Raw genomic sequence first — 21504 nt, forward strand, 5'->3', positions numbered from 1 at the left:
GGAAGTGGGGTTTCAGAGGCCTGTGATGAACCTGTTGATAAAGTTGGCCTTAGTGTATCTTTTTCATCCTCTGCCTTATGCAGGACTGTGCAAATGAGGGGGGAAGGAGAAAGATTTGCTATGTTTTTTTTCCAGCTGAAGTCAAGAGGCAATGTATAGTGTGCTGTTGGTCTCCATAAACTACTTTTATTCCCACTATTATTGATCAGGACACATTCAGCAATTTGTTCATGAAAACACCCATCTGTAGAGATTCTCTCCTCTGCAGGTCTCATCAGGATAATATGTGACAGTCTCAGAAAGTCTGGGCAAACAGATACTCAGGAAGTAAATCCAATACAATGCAGGTAAAAATTATTTGTGACTGCTTCTTCTAATTCCAAGCTTTAAAAACCTTATTCATCCTTTAATTTATGTTTTTAAATGGGTGAGCATAGTAATTGCTGTTGCTCCCCTTGAATCCCATTAAATCTGAAATCAATAAGAGCTCTATTTCAGGGTCCAATAATAGCCTGGTTACGTTAAGCCAGTGCATTGAACAAAAGCCATAAAGCTTCATTCACATTTCTTTCCAGGATCTTGTAAAAATAGCTCATTGCAAAGGTCTGTCTGTCTTCCTTTTTTGTCTAAGCGTTGGGGAGTTGTTCTTTTAAGGGCAATCAAAAAATCCTGAATAATAAGGGCAATAATGAGATCATGTGCAGCATCAACAAAGTGTTTATAATAAAAATGTAGTATAATAAAAAAAAAAAAGAATTCTATTGCTTTTATTACAGATTTATTTTTATCTCTTGGTCTTGGCACTGTAAGCACACAGGGAGTGAGCCAAGCCTTAGGCACTGGGCTGTGGCTGAGTTAGGCCAGACAGGAACTCCTTGTGACTCCAGCCCTGCCGGGTGGAGGAGAAAAAATTCTCTGACTCAGTCCCAAGAAATCAATGGAGCCTGGGTTTTAAGCTGGAAAACTTGCAAACAAAGAGATGAGCTGCAAGCTCAGGGACGAGCAAGTGGGTCATTAGTGATGTATGTGCCTGCAGTCACACCATCCTCAACAGCCCCGCTGCCACGCTTCATTTATCTGAGGAATATAAAGGGAATAACAGAACAGAACAGACGGGCTCACACCCAAACTGAGAACAGACATAGGAAGAAAGGTTGCTACAACTTATGCTGACCTCTAGATATTTCCTTCTTGACTAGTTTTGGGGTCCTTCAACACTTTTCTGCAGCTCAACAATAGCAATGTCATCACTGAATTCCTTTGAAGCTCTTCCCGGCATTCTTGTGCAAAGTTGCAAAGGAACTCAGGGGAGCACCTGAAGTGGGAATACACAGTGGAAATTTATCATGGAGAATATTATGTGAGCTTCAAACAGATCAGCTGGGGAGGACACTTAGGAAATAAAATATAAATCTGCCACACTTTTAAACTTGATTTCACTGTTTGGTAAGTGTAAAGTATGTTTCTTTCATAATCCTTGTGACATTTAATCAATATTAATCTGATGGTGGATGATTCCACTCTTTCCTTAAACAGGATTAAGGGAACACAATCTGAACACACATTTCAGCCTGGACTTGAAGCCTATACACTTTACATAAATGCTATCCTTTCAGCCTGGAATGTATTTTAAGTAAAAGCAAACACAAAGAAAACTCCTCAGTCTCTCTCTCTCTCCCAACACAGATTGTTCTTGCCAATAAAAAGACAAGTTTGCAATCTGGGTGAGTGGATTTTGAAAAAGAAGAGCAATGTTAGTTGGATTTGCCATTAAAAAGAATGGAAAACAGTGTCACACATATTGCCCTTAAAGCAGGGGAGCTATCGAAAGTATTCATTCAAGAATTGGTAATTTTAATTTCTTCCCTTGCAGAATGGGAGAAATACTTTATTTGACAGAAAGCATCCAAAAATTGCATCTCAGCCTCTGGGGAAAAAAAAAAAACCCAAAACCCTAAACCTACCCAATTCAACTAAATCAGGTTTCTTTTCAATACATTTTTTTCCCCATATTCTAGATATTTCTATATTCTATATTTTTCTATGTTCTTTTTAATTCTCTGTCACTGCTGATTACAGGTGAAATCACTTTGTGACCCCTGCTTCTACACAGATACAGCAACAGCACGATTTCTAGTTGAGAGAAAAAAAAAAAAAAGATTTTTTCTTGTGGCTTTAACAACTGATAGTAAACATATGTTTTTGCCCTCCACTACTCCTTAATTTTACTAAACATAATTTTTTCCCCATAATCACAGCTCTGCAATGAGCTCAAGGAAATCTGACAGAATTGCCGCAACTGAGAGCTAAAGACAGCAGAGGCAGTTCCTTGCTAGTGCCAGTGCTAAACCCTGGTATCTTCATTTCTCAGCACATTTCCCTGCTCCCCTCGTTTTATTCCCTGTCCCTTTCCTGCAGGACCAAGCACTACACGACAGCTTGGCAATTGCTCTGGGGCTGCATTAGTGTTGCTGCCTAATTACCTGTGGGCAGGGAGCACTGAGTGCTGCAGCTGCTTCCTAGAGAAGTTTGTACATCTCCAGTAAAAGGTCAAATGCCTGTCCCAGCCTGGCTCGCTCCTGGCTCTGGCTGAGAGCACAGAAGGAGCTCTGGAGGAGCCCAGAGCTCATTTGTGACTGGGTGAACTGGGAAAGGGCTGTGGCCCCTGGCTGATGGTGCAGTTTGTCTCCAGAGGCACAGCAAGGCATCCCAGTGAAGTATCCCAGAGAAGTTCCCTGTTCTTGGGGTTAAAGTGGGGTTCCCCTCCACTGCCTTTGTGAAGGAAAAGGATTAGAATAGGAAAATGTCTGAGTTTTGTAAGACACGAGTATTGCAGCACCACAAGTCCTTTGAAAAGGCTCTTTACAGACCTGTAGCAAGGACATGTCTTTCAGGGAGGTGCCCAAAATCCACAGTACAAAGACTGAAGCCTGGCATTTACCCTCAGACATAAAGCTGCAGCAGACTCAGTGGTGAGACCAGAAAGCTCCGTTTCCTCTCTGGGTCAGGCCTGATTTCAACACTTGGCTACCAGGGCTGCTCCCTCTGCCACAAACACATCAGCAAAATGCCATTTGGAAATCATAATGGCTGCTGTAAAGGGCAACCATGCACATCCTGACCCATAAATAATTGCTGCTGAAGAAGGGTACATGCTGTAAAAATGGATGGTAATTCCTGGAAACTGTTAAATTTCTAGCCTACCCCACCCTCTGAAATGACTGACACCAGTCAAATACCTCTGTGGATTATTTAATGAAATATAACTACTCTTGCAGTCATTAAAGTTATTCTGCTGTAACTACTGCAGCAAGCAAAAGCTGAAAAGGACATGCCAAGAAGCCACTAAAAGTTGAATATGGAGGAAAACTGAGCAGAGTCCTGTACCCAGGCTGGCACTGCAGGCACAGCTCTGCAGGGCTCCTCCCAGATCAGGCTAATCCATGGAACCCTGACAATGTTTGTAGATGTGGAGCTCCAGGCAGCTGGGGCAGCTTGCACAGATGTGTTAGTTCAGTAACATCCACAGCAAATCCTGTTCTTGCCCAGGGTGAGGGATATCATTGCAAAGGCTCATTTAACCCTTCTGTGAGTAACGTGCCACAGCACCTTGTGTTCTATAAATACAGAGCAGGTTCCTGCCTCTGTCCCCAGTAACAGCCCCAACACTGCCATTTGAAAAAGCTCTGCAGTCACAGAGTCACAGAATGACAGAATGATTCGGCTTGGAATGGACCTTAAAGAACATTTTGTTCCAACTCCCTTGCCACAGGCAGGGACATCTTCCACTGGACCAGGTCACTCTGAGCTCCATCCAGCCCGAATGGGGCATCCACAGCTTCTCTGGGAAACCCATTCCAGTGCCTCACCACCCTCACAGTATTCCTTTTTTTTATGATATCTAATCTAAATCTAATATCTTTCAGTTTAAAGCCATTTCTCTCCGTCCTGTCACTGCCTGCTCTTGTAAATAGCCCTGCACTCCTGGTCTGCACTGCTTTTATTGCTGGTGTTCCTCCACTAAATCCTCTAAACTCCTTAATAAACAGCTCATAAATAAAATGCTGGAAATGTGCTTTGGATTTAATTACTCCAAACTTATTAATAAATTTTCAATAACCTTTCAACAGCTGATTCCTCTTTCCAGGTGCATTCCCAGGCAGCTGGAGAGAAACTTGAACAAAAAAATACTCCCAAACTAACAGTCCTGAAAGTCTAACCTGTGGTCAGCTCTGACATGTTCCACATGGTTTATTGCCCAAAGGGTGTTGGCTACAGAAGGAAAAAACCTGCAAGGCAGAAATGGAGCTACTGGCTAATTATTTACCAGGCAGGCAGGGAAAGGTTGGTGAGATCAAAGGTACTTTTAAATCAGCCATGGTGCTGGGCTGGGTCACACTGCTCCTGCAGTTTTTATTCTGGGAGATGAAAGGCATCCTACCCCATTCTAAATATTTTAGGGTTTGCTACAGGAGAAGGTTTTAGCCAATTTTTTATCATTAGGCTCCATGAGAAGAAAAGTTTCTGCCTTGTTAATCCAAATGTCTGAGAGACATTTTCTGGGGTTAGGGAGCAAACCCTGCACTGTTCTGTATAGAGAAGGGACCCTGTGGGGTTGTGATTAATCCTATCCTTGTTGGAAAGCAAAATAGTAATTTTACCAGTGGTTAAAAAGCTTGGTAGATTTGTAAGAGGACAACATCCAGCCTGTGCAATCCCACCTCCCACACAAACCTCCCTCCACTCAAACCCGGGGACTGCCAGGCTCCTGTCAGCTGCAGAAGTGTGGCTTTTGTGGTATTATCTCAGCTCACTGCAATGCCTGTGGATTCCCATCAGCATTTAGTCTTCAAAAAAAACTGGTTAAATCCATCATAAATATTAAACACCAGAGTATACTGGCAAGTTTCCCTGAAAACAAACTTCAAAAAATAATCTCAAAAAAAAAGAGATGTCAAGGCCCTTGGGAGAACCAACACTGGCATGTCATCAGATGTTGTCTTATAAGGCTAAATTAAGCATCTGACCAGAGTTTAATTTCTGTAAAAACTCATGCTAATTTAAATTGCTTTAGATTTAATTAAAAATGCCTTTCTATAGAGATAATAATGTAACTCTGTTAATTAGTATCAAGTGGCATCTAGAGGGCATATTTAAAAACCAATCTGCAGAATAAATAGAGCTAATTAACAGTCAGAATAATGCTTTATGATCGTCTTTTATTTATAAATGCTATAACGTTCAATAAGCTATTAAATTAAATTGTAATTAATATATATCAAAGTTATTTTTTAATATTCTTCTAACTAAAGAGTGTTTCTTACACCCCATTTTTCAGATGGTCTGGACACGTTTCATTTCTAGAGGGAGGGAGGGAGGACGAGGTAGCAAATACAAATTCAATTAGGAGCAGCTCATTTATCTCCTCTACAAGGGTCTGTGTTTGGTGAGCTCGTGTGTCCCTGGGTTTGCCCAAAACTCTGCTGCCCATGGCAAGGGGAGGGTCCCACATTCCCCCACATGGGCAGCACCGTGGGAAGATTCTGCCTTCAGAAATCCAAGACTTGCAAACGCAGAGCTGCGGTTCCGAGGAAGGAGAGCAGCTCTGAGGTTTGTTTTGGGATCTCTTAAAAGACTGTGGGGAGCTCAAATTCCACAGAGTGATGTTTGGTGAGGGGGAAGGGATGCTAAGAGTGAGAGTGTGTTCCCATCCCATCCCATCCCATCCCATCCCATCCCATCCCATCCCATCCCATCCCATCCCATCCCATCCCATCCCATCCCATCCCATCCCATCCCATCCCATCCCATCCCATCCCCACACGAGCACTGGCAAAAGAGCTAGGAAGAAAAAGGGCAGAGTTGAGTGGTTGTAAGGCTCAGTTTTTGGAGGAGTTCTTGCAGGAACTCTTGCAAGCTCCCTCAGAGTTATCTGGAGCCAGGCAGTGCTGAGCTCCCAACCTGAGCGAGGCAGGGGGAATTCTTTGTGTCTGCTAAAGGTTGTGTCAATGCTACCAGAGCTCAGCATGGCCAGAGGGCTCAGGGGGCTGCCCTTCCCTCAGAGAAATTCCTGTCATCCTCCAGTCTCTCCTACGATGACAGATTTGACTGGACACTATATCAAATAAAATCACTGAAGTACTCTAAATTACGTCATCTGTGAAAAGCAGAGGTGGCCAGCTCTGTCTTTCTGTGTCCTTTAATGTTCATAAATCAGAAACAACTCCCCAAAACACAAATCAAATAAAAAGCACTTTCATATGGTAATGTGCACTGTCCGTGCTGTGCAGTTTTTTGAAGCACCATCAAATGCATCGTATGTCCTACTTGCATCTGTTTTTAATCTATAATTCTGTGTATTCTTCCCCTTTCTTATCCCTTGCTAATGTTGAAAAATCCTCTAGATACCCAGAGCAGGGTTCATTTCAAAACAGGAGAGCACCTCTTTTTCTCAGGACAGGGTTCAGCATCGGTTTGTGGCACAAAGTTTCAGAAAAACACTTTTCAGAAAAAAAGTCCCTACAAAGAAAAGAGTTATTGTCTCTGGCAACACTCAAAGCTGGCCACAAGAACTGCTGCTCTGACCTCTGTGGGATGACTTTCATGCCAGGTTCCTGACACACACTTGTCTCTACAACAAGTACATGTTCAGCAACAACAAGAACAAGTCAAAATTATTTACATGGCCTAGATGGGTGTCAGCAGACACATTCCAGCAGCACCTGAGATCCCAAGCACCAGAAGAATGAATGATCAAAGGAATTTGTCTGTGTGCTGCAGCTCGGACTGGCCCTCAGAGCAGACAAAAACACCGCAAGAAACACGAACATATGGTACAACACTTCCCAGCATGGCAAACAGCCACGGCAAACACTTTCAGAGATAAAATTAGATTGGGGAAGCAAAGCTGGAGAAAAACAAAGCCAAGTATGAACTCAGAAAGCATTTCAGCTCAAGGTCATCAGAATACTTGCTATGTAACATCACCAGTAGTATCATTCCACTTTTTCTTTTCTGATAGATCTGAAAAAGTCAAACCAACCTCGAGAAACTCAGTTACAGGTAAAAATGAAACTGCACTACAGTGATCAGCAGATTTTTGATGCTGTTTATTCTGGAGACTAAAACAAGGCAAAAACTCAAAACAGCTATTAAAATTAATTCCTGGTTTCTTGAAAGTACCGAGGAACTTAAAAGCAATTTTTTGTAAGTATGTAATCTGAAAAGGAGTACTTGAGCTTGTAAGAAAAAGGCTCTGTATTTTTTTTAAACCAATGATGTAAATCTCTCTTATATTAAGGTCTCCAAGAAAACACTTAAAAACTGTTGCCTCCTGACTTCATCTACCCTGCATGAATTAGCAATGAATGGTGCAGCCTGAAGGGAACTTTGTTGGAGAACACAGATTGTTACAAATGTCCCCAGCTCTGGAACACAGCAAGAATTTTGAAGGAGCCTCTTCCAAGTTATAAGCTAACAAAGATACTCTTAATTTTGTGAAGTTCAGCATTTATCCTGTGAAACCCACCCAACTTTTTATAGCTGGTGACTGAACTAGTCCAGTGTGTAACCACAGTGACCTGCAGAGAGCTACACCCACCCTGTGCACAAACAGGAACCATCCAGAACAGCAGGACACCAGGCAGCAAAAAACGTTAAGGGTTGGATACCAAGTCCCATTTATATACTATTAAATATCTAGAAATAATAATAATAATAACTATTTATATCTTTATATAATTCCAAGCTCCTTATTGATCTGTTTTCACAGGAGAAGTAAGGAACAGTTTGGAATGAAAAGATGCATTCAGAACAAGTCACCATAAAACAGGTATTGGTGCCTCCACAGAGCAGCACTGCTGTGTGACTGTGAACAACACTGAGCTACCCACTCTAGTCCTGTGTAAAAACATTCCTGACCAACTCCCAGACTAACCAAAGAGTGTGGATTGAATTGGGGAGCACAAAAATTCAAGTTCCAGACAGTTAATTTTACATGACTACCAAATAAGTTTCAAAATTTACAACTGCCACGACTGTTTGGTTCTCCAATTAATGAAAAAAATAAAAAAAAAAATCCAAAGAAACAAGAAAGAACCCCTACATCCCAAACCCAGAGTGTATCCCCAGTTTTTATTAGGAAATACCAATGTAAATAAAGCCTGGCAGGGAGCACAGCTGGGGTGGCAGATCCTCCTGGTGTTTGTTACAGAATGAAGGAGGAGCTGGTGACTGTGTTGGCACCAAAAATATCATCCCTGAGGTCTCTGCACATGACTGCAGACATGGGCACATCCTTGGGGCAGCCCCTCACTGTCCTCCACTCCACATCCAAAAGACAAAAGTTGTTCATGTTCCAAAACTGGTTTTAAAGCTACTTCACTCAGCCAGACAAAACACATCCAGGGGAGTTTTTTTCTGGAGGGGAAATAACAAATTGTGCAATTTAAGAAAGCCCTCACATAGAAACTCCTGGCCTTTATCTGCTTGGAGAAGATTCAAAGGCATGAAAACAGCACAAGGATTTATCTCCAAAAGAAGCTTTCAGCAAGTAGGAAGGAAAGTCAGGCAAAACTATACTCAGATTTGAAGAGGTGCATATTAAAACTGTGGCTTAATAAACAATCTCTTACCTAGAACTCTCAATCTCTCTGCTCCAACCACCACTTCATTGTCATCTGCAGAAAACAGCAATTTTCCAGAGAGGGTTTTCACCTCAAATTTTTGGCTGTGTGCTTCCACTGCTTGAGGACCTAGGGGGAAGAAGCTTTACTTTAGGGAAAAGTGTAAGAAAATCACACAGTAGCTTTATACATTCAATAAACCCATTTGCTGAGTAATAATAGCTCAACAAATTTCATCAGAGACACCAAACATGGAGGGTTTTTAGATCTTATTGGAAAAGGGCAGTTTTGTACCCAAGTAATAACTCCTCAAATATTTCTGCTTACGCTTTTGTTAATGCTTATGTGTGCCATAAAAGCACCACTGAACTTGGGATAGCTGGCATATTTTTACAAAAAGACAGACCCATATGTGAAACAGAAATGAATATATCCAGCCATGGATGTATTCTTAAAGTCATGCTTTTAAAGTATTGGTGCAGGTGTAAGAGGCATCAACAGCTCCTGGGCCCATTTTCCTTGGACTGATCCTGCTGTGTAAAAGATTCCTGGTTCTCTACCTTTTAAATATATCTGGATTAAAATTCTATCAGTGTCATGCACAGCCCAATTAAAAAAAAAAAGAAAAAAAAAAAAGGCAAACACCAGCACAGGAGCAAATGTTTTGTTTTAGACCCTTCAATCATGTGCAGGCCAAGAAAAATGGCATCCTCTCACACTGCAGAAAGTTTTTAGACAAGTAAAACTTTCCTTCCAAGATCTTATTTCAATTCTGCTGCTTTTCCTGCAGGCTGCTGTGCCCTGCAGTGCTGGAAAGCCTCTGGCAATGCGTTTTGTTGTGGGGTCTGATAAACATCAGGTGCCTGAATAGCGATTCTGTGCAGGTCTGTGGCTCAAAGGCTGTCAAGAGTTACAAAGAGGCTGCCCTGGGTTACTGACCTATGCCAGACTTTGGACAAATCACCACTGAACAGCCCTGCCAACTCCACCTAAGCCACAGCCCTGGAATATTATCCTGCACGAGGCAGGTGATTGGACTTTGCACTAATTCCGGCCATCTTCAAGACCAGTCTCATTTCTCAAAAGACAAGAGAAATAACACTTGAAAGCCAGTATTTTCTTAAAATTTCCATCCCTACCCAGCATTTCCCTGCACAGATCACCTGTGCTGGCACCTGGACACACAGAATCATGCATGTGGTTTGCACTTCAGACAAGCTCGGCCATGCTGAGATCCCTGGAAATACTTAAAAACTCATGCAGCCACACTGAGAAAATCCAATACTTTAAATCTGATTTGTGTCTTGCTTATTAACCATCTCCCCACTGATCCTTGCAGCACACACTACATGGGACCACATCTTTGCTCCACTGTGAAACCAAAGCTGCTGCTGAATGCATAAAAAGCTCAATAACCAGAGCATCACACTGGGAGGTATCACTGAGCCCCAAGCTCTCATGACATGGAGCTGCTCCAGTGAACCAAACACCCTCTTGAAAATACACAGAGAGCCAACAAACTGAAGACCTTCATTCTGAATGTGAGAATCAGGAAGCCTGGGGTTGAATTTATTTCCTTCCTCCAGGCAAGTTTCGCACATGCTGCCTAAATAATTGCTCACTGAAGCTGCATATTTAATTATTTAATACTGTGACTAAAGGCCAAGATGTTATATAAGCAAAACAAGCAACCCAGTCTCAACTTGGAAACATGTTTATGGATTACTGCCTTTGCCACACACCAATTCTTCTCACAGTCTCAGAAATTCTCAGAAAATATATCTCTGCCCCGTATCAAATATATATTATATACCATATATACAGTGCCATATAGCTTATATAATGCATTAGGCTCTTTCAACCCAAATTACTCATGTGTTCATTCAAAGGCTGCTGTGCACTGGGGATTTACAAAACACACATTTCCCCATCCAACACACTCTTGTTTGGGTGCAAAGAGAGCTCTTCATCAGCAGAAGGACTTCAAATTGCAAACTGTCGCCACAGTTGGGCTCCAGAGCTCCCAAGATTTCAGGCAAGTTATAAATGTCTTAGGAAAAACCTGTGCCTGTTACAACAGAAATGTCAGCCTGGCGTATGTTCCTCTTGACCCTGATGTCATACAACAAACATTTCCAACTCTGGACTGGCTTTCAAATGAAAATGATGGTTTGCTTTGTTATCAGACAGCCCCAGCCAGGTGCCTCTCCAGCATGGCTTTCATGTCTCTGGCTTTTTTCTACAAAGTGGAGTGAAGATTTCATTTCTACTCCACGAGACACCCAGGCTCCCCCTGTGCGCCAGCACAGCATCCTAAAACACCCACTTCCACCCCTCCTTAATCCCTCCAAACAGCCTTTCCCCCTCCTTACCTGTTACAAGGCGAGTGAGGACTTTTGTCTTCTCGTTGAGGATGTTGACGGTGACGTTTCTGGCGGACTGGAAGTACAGTGGGTTGCCCTGGAACAAGAGCAAGGGTGTGAGATGGGGATGGCTCCCTGGCTGAGACATCTGGAGCTGTGCCCAGCACTGACCCCAAGGCTGGGGGCACGCCTGGGGTGCACCCACCCTGCAGTAACTCCTCCTGTCCAGGACAAGCCCAGAGTGGACACCACAGCTCTGTCTGGCCCAGGCAGTGCCTTGCTTTAGATTGCCTCTATTGCTGGTACAACCCAACCAACCTGTCATTTTAACATGTGCAGGTGATATGGGACCTGACCTAAGCTTCCCAAAGGTGTTCTGGGAGGGTGATTGACTGCAGCAGTGCATTTCAGAGGCAAATCTGCAAAATTACAGCTTCTGATGACACCAGTGGGTGACAGCGTGTGCCCACCATGAGAACCAGCCATGCCCAAGGGCTGGAGAAGAGAAAATGTGATTAACATGTGGAGAGTGCCTTAGACCCCAAAGCACTTGTGAACCACCATTTCAGCACCACACTGTGGGCTGGGATGACCCATCCCAGGGTCTGCAGCACACAAGACACAAACTCTTCCCCACCTCCCACACGACCACAGAGAGTTCCAGCAGTTTCTCATTGTTATGCTTCAAACACACCTCTGAGAGAAGAGCCAGAGCAGCTGGCAGCACACAGGAGCCACACAGCGACCTGGCAACATCCATCTCAGGTATTCCTCCTGCAGAGAGGAGGCAAAGAAAACCCACAGCTCCAACCATCTGGCTCCTCCTGTGTGCAAGCACAGCCAGGCTCCGGGGAACTCGTGTTTTCCACAGGCAGCCCCAGCCTGCAGAATTGGTTTCTCAGGGGCTATTAGCCACCCACAGCACCAGCACGGGGTGACCCCACATCAAATCAGCCAAAAATCTAATGTGTGAGGTGGGAATTCACTGCCAGCATCTCTCTGCAATGCCTGAAGCACGCAGCTGATCAAATTCATCCGCTGCCTGAGACACGGGATAGGCAGAGGAGATGAAAGGGTAAGAAAATCAGCAAGAAGTTGAAAATTTTTATGTCAAATGTCTTTTTTTCCAGCATTTCAAATATTTTCCATTAGGAAGGAATGATCAGGGTGTGGACAGAGAATTGTGTGGGTCAGGCATGTTCTCCTCACCTCCTGAATTTGTAATGAAGATAATATTTTCATAGATGTAATTTATTCTGTATCATGGCAGAAGGAATAAGTTGTCTGCATATAAAATATAAAGGAACACAGAAATGATTCCTGGGAGTCCTGTGGTGGACTGGGCCTTCAGGGAACACTCTAGTGACAGACAAACAATTCCCAGCAGTGTTTTCAGAAAATAAACCTCAAAAAACTAAAATAAAACCAGCCTCACGTGTGACCAAATATTCACAGTAATTACATTTGCTGCCTTCACTGTTTGTGCAGTATGTTCCCATGGGATCAGCCCTTCAGCAATAAAGGGGAGAATGGGGTTTATTTGATCAATTATAACTAGAACATTTTGGCTACATCCAGACTATTTACAACTAAATAAAAATAATAATAATAATAAAAAAAGAATTCCACTTAATCATTTCCAGATCTTGGACAGGTTTCAGAAGTTCTTGGTGCCTCAGTCCCCTCTACACTAAATGAGGACAAATCACCTTTCAATACTTCTGCAATGTACCTGACAGCTTAAGTAATATTGTATATGAAACTGAATTATGATTAATAATTTATAAGTAAGGATCAGTGGTAATGACTTGCAATGATTCTCCTCTTTAGTTTGTATTTGTGATCTTCTAGAACTTCTAGAAATTAGTGTTGTTTTTATGGTTAACAACTCAGAAAGAAAAGATATCTTCACTTGGATTCCCCCCTGCTCAGGGACCTGATTTGAACACACCCAGGAACAGCAGTTTACTGCTGTACATCCATTTCCCACTTACAGATAAAGGATATTTTTTAAGGTAGACAGCTACAATCTGCACCATGTATAGTCATGGGTGAGACTGTAACTACTATAAACATGCCACAGGAAGCACAGGAAAGTTGGGGTTTTTTTGACACTTGTACTGTTTGAATTTTGCTTATGGGCTTTTCAAGCAGCTGGAGTGTTTTGAAAAAGCCAGGAACTCTAGTCCACATTCAGGCAGGAGAAATTGTTCAGTCTCCATGATTCTGAGAAATCTGTTGTTGCTCTTTGTAATGAGAGATTGTACTACAGAGGTACTACCAGATAAACCAATATAAAAAATCACAGAAAGAGTTGCTCTAAAGACCTACAAGACAAGGTAAGAGCTGGTATCCACCTAGAAAAGACTTAAAATACATAATCAGACCTGGAAATGTTTACCCCAGCATAGTCATCTCATTCACTCATTCAGAACTCAAATTCACGCAGCCTTCAAAAAACTAAATTTCCCTAATGGAGGAGTTATGTTTTTATTGGTCTGCAGGGAAAGAACATTGGAAGCACTTAATGCAATGCCTACTCTCATTTCCATAATTCTTTTTCCATTAAGGAATGAAAAAGAACTGAAGAAATTACTCCCTTTTGCTGAAAATTCAGCAGATTTTCTATCCATCATCTTCTGTTTACAAAGGAAATAACATTGACATCTTTTAAACACTGAACATTAAAAAAATGTTTCCTCTGTTGCAAGCTTGGTGATGATGCCAGCTTCTTTCAATCACACAGAACAGAATAATGAAAGCTTTAAAAGCCAGTTAGGATTTACAACTGAAAAGACAAAGCCTTCCCCTTCTCTTACACTTTCATGTTACCATGACACAAAATGAAGTATTCTGATGGATATGAGCAGGTGGAAATCTGGATCAATATGGCATCAGCACCACAATAAAACAGTTATGTAGTGAAGCACTATTTTCATAAACTGTCATATCACTTGATGGAGCTGGAGTTAGAATATCAGCATGCAATAAACAAGCACATCTTTTAAAGACTCTTTGGGCTGGTCAAGTCCTTTCAGCTCACCATGAAGCTACTATTCATCTCTGCAGGAAATCCTGGAGAGTAAATACATCATTCTGCCTCTTACTCCAGCTCCTCATTAGCAGAGCCAGTGCCTCAAAAATAATTCAAATGTTTTCAGACACACAACAGCATTTGCAGCTACTCCATCTATTAAAACATTGGACACATGCTGCAGAAGGAAAAATATGAAAAGTGCAAAAATATGTCAAAGCTGCATAGCTTGGTTCCTCACCAAGCAGTGAGGTATTGAGTGAAATATAGAAAACTTCACAAAAGGTATCAGCTTACTGTTTGCTAGGTTAAACACATGGCAAAACAAGCCAGAACAGCTCACTAGCTGTCTTTCTTTGGCTCACTTTGGAAGAGATTCTAAAAACTCTCAGATCAGAGACTGAAACAGAAAAAACCCTTTGACTGACAACCTTAATTTGCAGCTGAAGCAATCCCAACCAGGGCTGTCTTCAGGGAAATTCAGTACTTTAACAGATGTCCTTAGACTGTTTTAGGGAATTATTAAAAATATTTGGAAACCCTTTTAAATTTTCACAGGCAATTTAAAAATAATGCTTCACAGTCAGCGTGTTTGTAGTTCAGATGGTCAAATGGAATAGCTTTGATTTGATCCTATGGATTCATAGACTTCCCACAGCAAGTGCCAAGTGAAGCTTGTGGAAATAATGGAAACGGTGAATTTCCTGCAGGTTGACAAAATAATGGTAAAAATAAAATCTTAAAGCATAATCTAGGTTGGCAAGGAGCAGTCTGTGGAGAAGTCACTCAGAGCACCATTCTCCTGCTCAACTCCACCTCTCACTGCCATTACAGGAAGCAAACACTGCTCTGTGCTCAGCTGGACTGTCAGAGAGCAAAAACTTGTTTTCTGCAAAGCAAGCAGCAGAAAAAGCTCTCCTGCTTCAGGCCTACAGCCACAAGCAGCACTCACCTGCCTGCACCTCTGGGTGCTGTTCTAAGGAGCTGCTGGTGGAGGGGGAGCTTTGTGTGGGTAATAAATATATTCCTTTCTTCAAATTCAACCAGTCCCAACCAACAGCTAAATGTGATAACAGCAGGAACAGCAGTGACACTTTCCTGCACTGCATTTTCCACTTGCAGGGACAGAGCTGCGCTTTAATTCCTTCCAGTTTGGAGCAGCAAGAATTCATCACCCAATAACTGAGAGACAGAGCAATAATTTTAGAGCACCTGAAACGCTCTTCATTAAGAATGGCAAACCTCTAATGAAAAGCCACAAAGGCATCACACCTCTGCAGTTTCAATTTGTGTAGGCAGGCCTGGAGCACTGTTGAGGACACCACACTGCGAGCAGCTCATTAGTGCAGACATCAGGCATGTCCTGCCAGGAAAGATGGCCTTGTGACCCTCGCTCTGTCACTTCTGGTCACTTGACACAGACATGCTTAAATTAGTCTTCCTGACCCAGTTCTGCACGTTCCCATAGCACTTGCTCCTCTCTCAAAGGGAAGCACCAGGAATACCTCACTGTGTGATGCTCAACGCGGAGTTTCCAAACCTCAAAGGTCTCCAGAACACGCTGTGAGCACAATCAGAAAAACCAGGAACGTCCCCAGGCGTGCACCTCCTCCCCTACTCCTGCCTTGGGAGCAGAAAATCCTTTGAAGAGTGTCTGATGCTGGAAAAATTCGGAGTCACTCCCATAAAACAGAGAGTGTACTCGTTTTCTTCCCTCCTCACCAAATACCAATTAATGCAAAACCAGCATTATTGAGTAAAATTGAGTAAAACTGCCTTCAGAATTGATGAGAGATGCTGCAGGGATCAGGCAACTGGCACCACCATGAGTCTCAAAAAAGCTCACAGAACGTTGTACAGACACCATGCACCTCCTGAAGAGCAGACAGGAAGCACTGGACAGCATCTACCTTTGGCTGTGAAGAAAGAAAAACCAGGGGAGCATCTAATGAACCCCATCCCTAAGATCCTGCTTGGAACAGCACCTGGCCTTCATGTACACCAGCAGAAAATCCAGACTTCATGCTAAACTTGCAAGACAACTGCTCTATTTCAAAAGCTCTTCCTCCTTTTTCTGGTCTATATCCCCACTGCAAGAACAGGATTTTGCCCAGAAGCCTCCTGGCACAAGAATTTAATGCATGTAGCTAAATCCTTAGGTGATAGATTGAAAACAGCCCTTAATATGATTTAAACATACTTCTTGTTGTTTAATCACTGAGTCTCTTTTCATCTTGATTTTGTCCTTCAAACAGCTGAACATAATGTTCATGTTACTAAATCCCTTTCTTGGTAAAACTTCTGATTTGACAGTGTAAGCTTTTCATAGCAGAATGAAAGCAAACTGTGAATAGAATTGGTAACAAACAGATTAAAATAAACGCTTTAAAATGCCCCAGTATGTGTTAGATGTGTGTCTGAAGATGGTGGTTTTTAGGAAGCAGGAAGTAGGTTAACTGGAGATGTAACAAAATGTGGTTTGCATCCTTTTCTTCCAGGAAACAAACTTTATCACAAATGGAACGTGCCCAGGTCGTGTAAGCTGGCTCAGTGACACAGCTGGCACAGCCCTGACCTGCAATGGGCACCCAAAAACTTAAAGGCAGCACCATGAGCTTGGTGTGCTGTGTTACAACTTCTCCTTTTACCAAGTGTGCAAATGCTTAAACCAAAACCAATTTCAAGTTCTGTTTTCTATGCAAACAAGATTCAGTCACCTTCACAGAATGATGTTTTACAGTACCATGAAGCTCAGAAAATACTGTGGTCCCACCCAATGTGACATATTTTAATGGCACAGAGCATGCAGGTCTGAGTTTTATGTCCAATGCCACAAACTCCTCTCTTTTATGGCACTTCTTGAAGTTCATTTTAATAACAATAGAAACAAAAGATAAATTTCCTTCTGCTCCATTAAAGCAATTATCTTCGACTCTTCTTTTTGAAGTGCAAAGAAGGCATGTCTGTGATGTGAGATCTAAATGACTGGGTTCTGCTTCTGGAAGGCTACCCAAGGGGGTTTGTATCCTTCAAAGTGATTTATTTCTGGCAATCCAGGGGTTTCTCTCTTCAGAAGAATACCTGTAATAATCTCATGAACAGAGTGTTTTGAGAGATTGGCTGCTTCTTCAAGATGCCTAATCAGCTACTTTGCAGCTGAGACTCTTCTGAAAATTAAATTACACCATGTCTGCTGACATTAAAAAACAACACTGAGAAATTTCCAAGGCATTACATCTGCCTTGACTTCATTGCTGCTCTTCTTTCTTTTTTACTTCATTGACTTATAAGGAAAACCACAGGTGACATGATGAAACCAACAGACACATGAAAATAAAATGCAACTGTGCATATTGGGGTTCCATTCAGTATCCACAGGGGTGGGAAATCTGGGTTTATAGCATCTGGTCTGCTTTACAAACATCAGGTGTTTGTAACATCTGAAGGCTGCTGCACATTCACAAAACTTTCTCTGTTGGTAGGACTGAAGTGATGGTTACTGGCTTTGGAAAGAAGTCTGATGCACTGAAGCCAGCTGAGCTCCAGGAGCCCTCTGGAAAGGCAGGCTCAGCCAGCTGAAGAGAGCAGCACAACTTGTAAAACTACCAAGTAACTGAAAATGCTTCAAGCTTTTCACTGCACTGAGAGTTCACCCAAAGGTGACACACCAGAGTCAATCAAACGTGTGCTGATGATTAACTTGGCATTCCTGGAGAACAGCTCTCCCTTGTACAAACAAAGCCAGGCTCAAGCCACTCCAATGCTCTAAAACAGGACAACAGCAGACCTGGGTTCTCAGCACACTGCTCAGCCCTTCCAGCATAAAATCAACCAAGTATTCTCTAAACATTTCAATTTACTTGAATTCCTCTGCAGAAAAGCCAGGCTGCAGCTGCTGCTCAGCAGCAGCTCGCTCCAATCTGATCCTTGGCTACAAGGAGGTGTTGGGGCAGCAGGACTGTGGATTTGTGCTAAGTTATATCCTATTTCTGCCTTGGGCTGTCCTAGTTATGAACAGAGTCCAGGGGTGACAGATCTCCTGCTCAAGTAAACACACTGTAGGTAGGCACAGGAGAGAGGGAGAGAAAAGAAGAGAGCTCTGCTGAGGCTTAAAAATATTCTAAATCACCCAGCGCTACAGCTACTCCACTGCTTGTAACTTTTACTCCAGTCAAGCGTGCAGACCTCTGTTCATGTGTTTTCATTTTTATGGCCTTTCTGGTGTCCCTGTTGCCTGCCTTAAACATCTTTTAAAACTGCTAGTAAATCATACTTCACTATCTATAAAGGACATTAGAAGACTGTATCAAAATTATACAGAACTACTAATTTCTGAGTTACTTTCTCTGACCACCAGCACTTCTTGGACCATACAACAACCAGAAACAATTAAGATCTCAGTCAGTGAATGCATGTTTAAGAGCACATACTGTTAGCACTAAGAAAAGCACAGCAATATTTTCCAGAAGTCAGATTCAGCAGACACACTCGGGCTCTGCAATGCTCACACGTCCTTTTAGGCATTCTGCTACTGCACTGCGTAATGCCAAGTTATATATCCAGATATTTTCCTCCAGGAAGGCTAATAACGTGGATACCTCTGAACAGTGCTCTGAAATTACAGCTTTCCTTTGCTTCATGTCATGGATCGCTTACTTCTTGTATTAGATTATAAATGGCCATGCCAACTTACGGGTGCGTGTACAGCACGAAACACAGGCGAGCTCCTAGCAGAGGCCCCTGGTGTGACTGAAATTCAGCTGCTGCTAATAAGAAGAAGGGAAAACATTTCCATCTGTCTGGATTGGGGAAAAAGGATTTGTGAGCCTCTGATTCATCTGCATCCATATGCTGGTATGTAGACAATACTTATGGACACACAGACATATGTGAGGCAGCCAGCAACAGGAACCAAATCAATCACAGATCACAGCATGTGATTTGCCTAATTATGAGTAACACCTCACATTTTTTATCTGTGCAAAAAGCACTCTGTGAGCGAGCAGATGGTGCTGCTAGGGGATGGCACCAGCCTCGACAGTTGCAGATGCAGAACATTTACACAGCGCGCTGAAAAAATGACACAACACAAGCTGCTTCCTGGGAAAAAGACTCAAATTGAACAAGTGTCACCAAACAAAATACACATATTTATTGATGTTCTGAACTTATCTGATCCAGCCCCTCTCTTCCAATCAAATATATACATGCAGGTCAGGGAGTGATGCTATCTGGACAGCTTTGAAGTCTCTCAGAAGTGCCACGTGAGCTGCCTAGCACAGAGCAGTGGAGGTGCAGACCAACCTGAGTCTAGTTACAACCTGCAAACCATTTAAATCCACACAAGCAGAATCAATAGGAAGAAGCCCTGCAGAGAAAGCAATTACACTGCAAAAGCAACTGTACTACAGCAGGGTGAGGGCTGGGAGGCAGGATGCAGGCAGCCATCCTCACCTCTGTGATTACCCACTGGAGCTCTCTCCCATGCATCTGGCCTGTGAAATGACAAGGTGCAGCCCAGACATGTTCCTGCAATCGAAGTGTTTCAGTTTCTGGGCTCCTGTCACAATTAAAAAGCTCTTCTTTATGAGCCCCATCCTTTAGGTTTGCTGTGCTCCATAGGTAAATGCAGGGTTGTGCTTCAGGAAATGTGAAGGCACAGTGAACTCGTGTTTTCAACAGCTTCATGGCAGTAATAATCTCATTTCTTGGATCTGCAATTATTTATTTGTTGGAGACTATACACTTGCTGCTGCACAAGACACAAATAAAGATAATCTGACCATTCCTGGTGATAGAAAATTCAGCTTTTCTATTCCAATTCTTTTATTTGTGTTTTTTTGCTTTTTTTTTTTTCCTGAGCTGCTGCAAATGCATACTGTGGTGTGACAGGTTGGAAGCAGCTATAAAATGATTGATGAAAACCATATTTAGGCCTTGTTGTGGGAATATTTCTTATAGAAATATGCTCAGTTAACCCTGTAGGGGAAGGGCAGAAAAGGAAAGCTGGGCCTATGACTGTCCCTCTGATACCAAAGTGATTTATCTGCTTTAGTTATGGCACAGGGTTATGGGGTCACAGAAACACCAGCACAAACTGGTTTTGAATTGCTGAAATCCAACCACTTTGTTTATTCTGTTTAAATGATCAAGAGCTGGCTTTAAGAAGGATGCTCTGTGGGTCTGCATGACCAGACAGAGTCTTCCTCCCAAGAATAAGCAGAGGGGCCAAGCTCTGAGCTGCAGAGCCTGTGAGTTAACTCATATTAACTCTAAGTGTGAGTTAATGTCAGACATGAACTATCTCAGAGAGGAAGAACTGCAAACCTCCACTGCCTTGGAGAGGCTGAAAGTCCAGCACTTGAGGTGGGAGGGCACTTGGACAGGTAAAATGACAGATGCAGTTAAGCATGGCACGTGGAACTGGGCTGATCTGGAGGGAAGATCCTAAATCACACCACACACACGAGAGAGAGCACGGCAGCAAAGGTGTGATCAGCAGCAGAGCTGCAGAAGCAGGATGCATGTGTTGGGATTTGGATATATCTCGTGGCTGCCACTCAACAAACACTCCTATCTGCTCTGGGGTGAGGAGAGGAGAGAATGCAGTGGTACAGGGCCCATGAGCAAAAATATCTCCCTCACCAGCTCCACTGGGGAGCTGGGAAGTGGTATTTCAAGAGATGTCAGGCTGGCAGAAAAAGCAGCAGATGCTTTTTCCATGCCTGGAAGAAGACAGGAAAGTTGTTTGGGGAAATGGTGAGTAATGGCAAAAGCAGCCAAAGAGAATGGGATGTGTGAAGGTAAAACAGAGCCCAGGGAGGAATATCAGAGCCAAGGACCCCAATTACTCTTTGGGCAATCAGCAGGGTGGCTCAGCCTGACTGTTGTCTCCTGTTTTGAAGAGGTATTTTTCTGCTGGTGTTTTTATTCGTGAAGTTCTTCCCAAACTCTGGAGGAACAGAACTGATGAGTGAAGGCACCCAACCAGTGGCTCCTACCAGCAAAGGGCACAGGAGGGGTCCTGCCTGTTCCCCTTTCTTCTGCTTCACCTAAGCTACACCTCCCAGAGTGCTGCATAATAGACAATGCTGCACAGAGAAACAAAAAGCCACCTGCTCTCCCAACTTTGTACCAACATCAAGGCTCATCATTTATAAATAACAGTTGGGATCTTCAGAAAACAAAGAGCAAAGGTCAGTTTGCAGGAGGAGCTGGTGTTTTCAAAAGGTAGCAGAATACAGAAAAGATATTTTGGCTTGAAGCAACAGCAGACATATCATCAAAGGTGTTTCTCAAGCCAGCAGCTGTGACAACATGCATGCCACTGCCCTGTGTGGCCTTTACTTCATTTAAAGAGTGAGGGATTTTCTGAAAAAAACCTGGAGGATACAGGCTCTGAACACCCAGCCATGGAAAGCAGCAAAGGAAGCCTGTTCTGGCTCATCCCATCAACTCACTGCCCTCCAACCATGGACACCAA

General features: G+C 42.9%; 1 protein-coding gene across 4 annotated transcripts in view; it reads right to left on the minus strand.

Moving 5' to 3' along the window:
• Positions 1-21504, minus strand: part of SGCD (sarcoglycan delta) — a 316209-nt gene that overhangs the window by 44810 nt on the left and 249895 nt on the right. For all 4 annotated transcript variants that reach the window (XM_058848579.1, XM_058848580.1, XM_058848581.1 and 1 more), the window contains exons 5-6: positions 10997-11084; positions 8634-8753 (exon numbers count right to left, since the gene is read on the minus strand). In XM_058848579.1, the coding sequence (XP_058704562.1) occupies positions 8634-8753; positions 10997-11084 (208 nt within the window). The remainder of the gene's footprint in view (positions 1-8633; positions 8754-10996; positions 11085-21504) is intronic.

Source organism: Poecile atricapillus, chromosome 13, assembly GCF_030490865.1.
Source record: "Poecile atricapillus isolate bPoeAtr1 chromosome 13, bPoeAtr1.hap1, whole genome shotgun sequence".
Classification (NCBI taxonomy): domain Eukaryota; kingdom Metazoa; phylum Chordata; class Aves; order Passeriformes; family Paridae; genus Poecile; species Poecile atricapillus.